Source organism: Sciurus vulgaris (assembly GCF_902686455.1).
Source record: "Sciurus vulgaris genome assembly, chromosome: 15".
Taxonomy (NCBI): Eukaryota; Metazoa; Chordata; class Mammalia; order Rodentia; family Sciuridae; genus Sciurus; species Sciurus vulgaris.
In genome coordinates, this window is record NC_136476.1 from 39,952,955 (window position 1) to 39,960,120 (window position 7,166).

The 7,166-nt window shown below is 38.1% G+C and overlaps 1 protein-coding gene across 1 annotated transcript; it reads left to right on the forward strand.

The window, feature by feature from the left end:
• Positions 1-416: 416 nt before the first annotated feature.
• Positions 417-989, forward strand: LOC306645112 (interferon alpha-5-like; the record flags this gene model as incomplete). Its single annotated transcript, XM_079112432.1, has 1 exon — positions 417-989. One exon carries the CDS (start codon positions 417-419, stop codon positions 987-989), a length of 573 nt encoding a protein of 190 aa, XP_078968558.1.
• Between the last annotated feature and the right edge of the window lie 6,177 nt (positions 990-7,166).

Sequence of the window (7,166 nt, forward strand, 5' to 3'; positions counted from 1 at the left end):
TAATTCTGCATTGAATAAAAATCTTAAGTTCATACTTTTAATGTATAAAGATATAGATATGGTACATATATAGATTTAGAATATAACTGTCTTTAAAAATTTAATGAAATTTTCAATTAGGAATAAATTTATATAGAGCCTGTGACAGGGGGCAGGGTTGGCAGGGTTGGGAGGGAGCAGTGAAATGGGAAGCAATAATGGAAACCAGAATAGTTAAGAAACAATGCTGAAAACCCACATAGAGAACGCATAAAGGAAAGTGAAAACAGAAGTAGAAAGTTCTAAGGATGACATTCAGAAAGTGGAATGTAGCGTGTTCTCTATTTAAGACATACACACAAAGCAAGGTCTTCAGAGAACCTACAGGCAAAGGATCACCCATCTAAGGCAGCCCAGCAGCATCTGCAAGATCCCCAATGGCCTTGCCCTTGTCTTTCCTGCTGGCCCTGGTGGTGCTCAGCTGCAAGTCCACCTGCTCTCTGGGATGTGACCTGCCTCGGATCCACCATCTGGATCTTGAAACTCCTGAAGAAAATGAGGAGGATGCTCTGACACTCCTGAAAAACATGGAGAGAATTTCCATTTTGTCCTGTGTGAAATACAGAAAGGACTTTGCCTTCCCTAAGAAGCAACTGGATGGTGAGCATGTGCAGAAGGCTCAAGCTGTTGCTGTCTTCTACGAGATGACCCAGCAGGTCTTCAACCTCTTCAGCACCCAGGAGTCTTTTGCTGCTTGGAACAAGACCCTCCTGAACTCGTTCCTCCGTGTCCTCTATCAGCAGCTGGATGACCTGAAAGCCTGTGTGACCCAGCAGGTTGAGGTGGAAGAGGCTCCCAAGAGGACTGTAAAGAAATACTTTCGCAGACTCACTGACTACCTGAAGGAGAAGACATACCTCCCTTGTGCCTGGGAGGTGGTCAGAGCAGAAATCATGAAATCCTTCTCTTCATCAGAAAACTTGTATGAAAGACTAAGGAGTAAGGAATGAGACCTGGTCCAACAGGGGGATGCTTCTCACTGAGGATACACCTTACCACACTCCCTCAAGTTCTGCTATTTCAATGAGTCTCATTCCTGAAGTAATTGTGACAAGAATTCAACCAATGTCAAATGTGTTCAGGAGTTTAGGCAACTTTGGTTTCAAATCTACAGGCACCAGTCCCTTATATCCCTGCAGATGTATCTATTATCTATTTAAATATTTATTTAACTATTTATAAAATTTAATTTATGTTTTCATATAAAATCATCTATACCTTTACACTGTAATTAATAAACATTTTCTTGATATTTAATCAATTTATTTTGTTTTCTTTATTAAATTTTTACTATAGATACTTCTTGAATTTAGAACTCTTTATATTCCTGCATGTGGATGAGGGGGTTATGTAAATATTTATTTTCATTCTTTTTTATTTTTATCTTAATGACAATTGGATTTGATTTTTAAACATTCACTTCTATGTTGGGTTCATTTCATCTACATCATTATCTTTGTATTTTCCGGTCAAATTAACCATGATTGCTTTTGGACAACTTGAAATTAGCATAAAATAAATCCAACTCTGGATATGATAAAAGAAAAGAATGAAAGTAAAAGAAAAAAAAAAAAAGACAACGGGACTTCTCTTACTTGTCCTTCCACCAACTTCAATACTGAATTTGCGTAGGAATTCTGATTTCTCTCTCACTGATTTTGCCAGTCCCATCTATTTTCCCACTGTGGTGATGACTTCAATACATACAACAGCTTACTAACATTCTTCTTCAATTAATTAATTTATTTTTTAATGATACACAAAAATGTAAAATTTCTACAAATTAATGGAATACCATGTTATATTTGATATTTTTGTTGTTGTTGTTGTTGTTGTTGTTCCTGGGATTGAACCCAGAGGCACTTTAGCACTGAGTCACATCCCCTGCCCTTTTCATATTTATATAGAGATGGAGTCTCACTAAACTGTTTCAGGCCTTTCTTAGGTGCTGGGGCTGGCCTCCTCCTGTTTCAGTTTCTTGGTCCCTGGAATCACAGATGTGCACCATCTCTTGGAGAGGCTGCAGGCCTCATTGAGGTGGGAGATCATAAACTTTTGCCTCTAACTTCTCTGTAGACCTTGCTTTATGTATATGTCTTGCATGGGAATATACTGTGTATATGCCTTAATGGGGGCATTTCTGAATGCCCTTCCCTTACCATCTCCACAAATAAGTTAGTAAATATATTTATGTACCCTTAAAAATCTTGCTGTGTCCCTTTGTAATCTATCACTGTCTCATTTCTAAATGCCACCTTAGGCATTCCCTGGTAAACACTAGTCTGCTTTCTGTCACTATATATTAGCCTTCCTTTCTAGAGTTTTGTTTAAATGGAATATTACAGAATTCATTCCTTTTGGTTCTGTCTTCTTATCCTCAGCATAATTCATCCCTATGTTTGTGTCTTGATTCTTCCCTATCACTGATTAGTATTCCATGGTGTGGATATGCTGTGATTTCTTTTGTCATTTACTCGTAATGGATATTGTATTGTTTTCAGATTCAGACTATTTCAAATAAACCTCTAGAACGTTCATGTGCAAGTCTGTGTATAGACACATGCTTTCTTTGCCCTTGGGAATCCACTTCTTGACTCATGTGATAGGTATATGGTTTGCTTTTTTAGGAAACTGTAAAATGGATTTTCAATGTAATTGTATGATTTTTTAGTTTCAGCAGCAGGTTATGACATTCCAGTTGCTCCACATCCTTGCCAAAGCCCCACAACAAGGACTTTTACCTTTAACTGTTCTACTAAGTATGTACTTGTGTGTCATTGTGGTTTAATTTGCCTTGCCCTAATGCTTAATAATGATCATCTTTTCCTGTCTTACTTGCTATCATTCTCCCTCCTTTGTTGAAATATTTTTTCATATATTTTGTCAATCTTTTAGGTTACTTGCTTTCCTCTCACTGAGTTTTAAGAGTTTTATATATATAATATAGAATATATATATACATATATATACACACACACATGAGTTCTTTATCAGACCTGTGACTTGTCAATATTTTCTTTCAGTTTGTTATTTGTCTTTTCATTTTGTTAAGAGATTCTTCTGAAGTGGGCTCCACTTTTAAAAACTTCCTAAGTCAATTGTTGAGGGATGTAATTGAGATGATGCATTTTCAGTTTTCTAAGAGCCTGGCACAGTGGGTATTATAAAAACAAACAGAAATTTCAGAGACAATGTCAATTGAAGTAGAGTTTGCTGATTCAGTAATAAATATTTGATCTGACCAAGTTTCTGGAGTACTTCCAGCAAATCAATTTTGAGTTATGTAATTAACTTTATCCTACTAAATTAAAAGAGTACTATATTGGCATCTCTAGTGCAATATTGGAGTTTGTTTTAAAGTATCTATTTTAGGCAACTGGAGATAATTAAACTAACATTTAAAAACAACAATTGATGTTGAGAACAAAATGTTTCAAAATGATTATTTTTGGCTCAACAAACATCATTATGACCAATTGAAGTAAATGCCTGCAATGGTTGAGATCTGGTTTCTGGGTGCCAAGCACCTTCTGACCTGTCACCAACTGCCTGCCCTGTCCGCATGTGTCACAGAGTAGTCAAGATAGAAATTCACATGGGTGAAGGCTCTATCATCTCTGCTGGTCAACTTCCCATGCTTCACCATAGACTTGGCCACCATGCTGGTGTGCTTTCCTCAGAAAGTGTAGTGGATGCAGAATTCCTCACACTGGAATGGGCTCCTCTGTAATCACGTTCATTATCGGGCCTAAACGACCATGATTTCTGAGCAAGGCCCTGCTACCTTCACATATTTATTTGTTAGTCATGATTCTAATTTGATGATGTGTCCATTCAAATATGTTACCTACTTTTCTTGGGTTGGTATTTTATTTTTTTGCTGTTGTGTTTCAGTGCATTAAAATATATATATATATATATATATATATATATATATATATATATATATATAATGGATACAAGAACTTTATCTGATATGTGTTTTGTTAATGTTTTCTCCTAGTCTGAGACATAATTGTATTTCATGAACAAGTCCTTGATGAGGTGTAATCTGAGTGCTTGAGTGTGTTTAATGTTCCCTAAAGTGTCTCCATATCAGCTTTGTTAAATGCAAAAATGATGATATGCATCTGTGCTGCTATTGCTTTCATATCATCTCCATATTTAGGCAACAATCATATATTTTTTTGTGACCCATTTGTTTGCCAGGATCTTCTTATCATTTAAGAGCTGGATAAGGTGGCTCCATCTCCTAATTTTTGTCCATAGAAGCACAGTATCTTCTGCATGATTTCCTTGGAGTCCTGAGGTCAAATTTGAAAGGGGAAAGGTGGCCCTGTTGTTATTCCTCTGCCTTCTGTCCCTGCAAATTTGGTTCATCATGAATGCCTGGCCACTTTGCACTTATTTCCACATGCTCTTTGAAACATGGACCTGAACAATTTCCATGATCTATACACAGAAATCCTACACACATCAGAATTTATGTTTCAGGAGTGTGTTGCACACCTGTAACCCCAGAAACTGAAGAAGGGGATCATGTGTTCTGCAACTCAGTTATGCCATTAAGTAAAATTCGGTGTCCAAATAAAAATTGAAAACAGGTTGGGGATATAGCTCAGTGATAAAGCAATAACCCTGGGTTTAATTGCAAGTACACAAACAAAAAAAATTTATATCATTTATGAAGGTTTGGAGAAGGTGGAAGAAATTTCATCACATCAGTGCACGCAATTTCAAATGGTGCATGAGACAACCTGTTCTGAAATGTCCTTGTTCATCCCAACCAGGAAGTTACCACTGCCTTAATCTGAGGAGTGTCAGAACTCCAGACTACCCAGGAAATTCTCTCTTTCTCTTTCTCCTCAGAACAAGCCAACACACAAAACCATGCTCTCTCAGTCTTTTTTCTGTTGCTATAACAATATACAATTAATTCAGAAAAGAAGCTGACATTGGATCATATAGTTCTGGAGACTGGAAAGTGGCAAAAACAACAGCTGCACTTTCTCAGCTTCAGGTGAAGGCGAGAGGGTGCTTTCACTCACAAATGAAAGAAGAAAGGCAGAGAGGGTTGGCAGTCATCCATGCTTACCTGTTTAGCATGTGCAAATGTTACCTTGGGTCTAGAATTCCTCATACTTATAGGAATTAATTTAAGGTGTCATTTATCCACTACTGGTGACAGACATAATTTTGGTGATCTGGATGCTTGATTATGACATAGTATTTAAATTTTGCAGAAGCCACTCTGGTCCTTTTCGTCAATGCACACAGGATGAGCAGGCCTTTCAGACACAGGCCAGTTTCTGGGCCAGGGGAGCCACATGACCAGAGAAGGAAGTGGGCTGTCAAGTCCCACTGCTGGGACTTCCTCAGCTTCCTCCTGGCTGCTCTAGACACAGCATAGACTCTGTGCTTCTACAAGCTGCTCTTGTACTTGTACCAAGGCAGAAGAGAACTCTGCTTCAGCAGAGCTCTCAGAAGAGCTGATGTGGGGAGTTGGAGGAAAGGGGAACGTTGACATTTTTCACAGGAGTTTGCATTGGCACTTCTTGTTTGTACAGCTGATGTGTTACCATCTTGGTGGGAAGGGGATATCTGAGTTCCTAGTCACCTTAATTGTAACTACTCTGGACCTTCTCTCACATTTATTCTCCTCAAGTCTTACTCTTTTAAAGGAACTCAGTTTTCCATGTTGTTCTCTGTGAAAATGCCTAGTTGCAAATAAAATCTTTTATGATTCTTCCCTTTGTACTACTTTTATAACCCTCCACATACTAGCTATGTGAAATTGGGTGGTTACTAAACCTATTTGAGGTTTAGTTTTCTGTCCAGTAAAAGGGAAAAATGTAGAATAGGTATCCACTTTGTAGGCATACTGCTTACATAGAGTGCATGTGAAGAGGATCAAATCAAAATGTGACCATAGGTGCTCAGCATAGTGCCTGTTTCATTAGAATCTCTCAGTAAATGGCAGCTGCAAATGACAGTAATACCCAGAACAGCCCATGTCCCAAGAGTTCAGTACAAAGATCAAAACTGCCAATTGGCACATGCTAGTCAGGTACCCAGGAGCTTCTTGAAAAGTTTGATCACCTCAGTGCAAGCACAGGGAAAATTGGTGTCCTCTGTCCCACTAGAATTTCCTGTAGCCCATGATTCCTGGCTTTTAGCCTTGGTAACAAATTGGATTTAATCTTGTGCATGGGCCTCAGATTTCTACATTGGGCTGTGTATGGCTTCAGAGATGCAGAGCACCAGGAAAACCAGACAGAATTTTCCCAGAATTCCATATAACCAAGACAGGAGGACAGGAGCAGACTTGGTTTTCGAAAAACATGGAAACAAAACTAGTCAAATAAATATAATATAGACAATGTCCTGCTCCCTCTGTTCCCTGGAAACTGTCACCTTCAGAAGGTCATAAATTTTTAAAGTAGTATGAGGAGCAAAATTACAGTACTTAGTAAATGTCATTGAAGTCACTGTGATGTCTCACCCTCAATCTTGGGGGCACACAGATATTTTAAAGTCCTTCCACAGAACATCCCTCAGAAAACGAAGGGCTTAGGGTGAATACAAAACCTAGCATATTCGTTTGGTTCACCTGAAAGCTAAATTCTAACTTCACAACCAGAGAGCGTGGAGCACAGAGCAGAAGCTGTGGGCACCCAGGTTCTAGTCCCAAGTCACTTGCTGACCCATTCCCCTCCAATCCCATAGCATTCACCCCGCATTTATTTCCTGGAAGTTTCAGATCCCCTTATTCACTTGTGTATTACATGTGGCTTACCTGCTATTTAAATTCCTTGAAATTTAATATAACAGAAGGCACATTTTACAAAGAACATTTAAGTGGTATTCTGAAATTTTTAACACAGGGGATTTAATAAATCAAGGTGAAATTGAAACTGTCAAAAGAATTTTTGCATCATAAATAATTTATTTTCTAAGGTAAATATTTAAATAAAGTATAAATAACAATTCATAAATTAATAAAACAATTAAAATCTTCTATTGTCTTTTCAAATGCACCACATTTGCTGCCAGTCACTTCATGAGCCTCTGCTGGATGGAGAATGCCTGAATCATTGGCTGGTCCAGAGGTGCATACTGGGTCATCT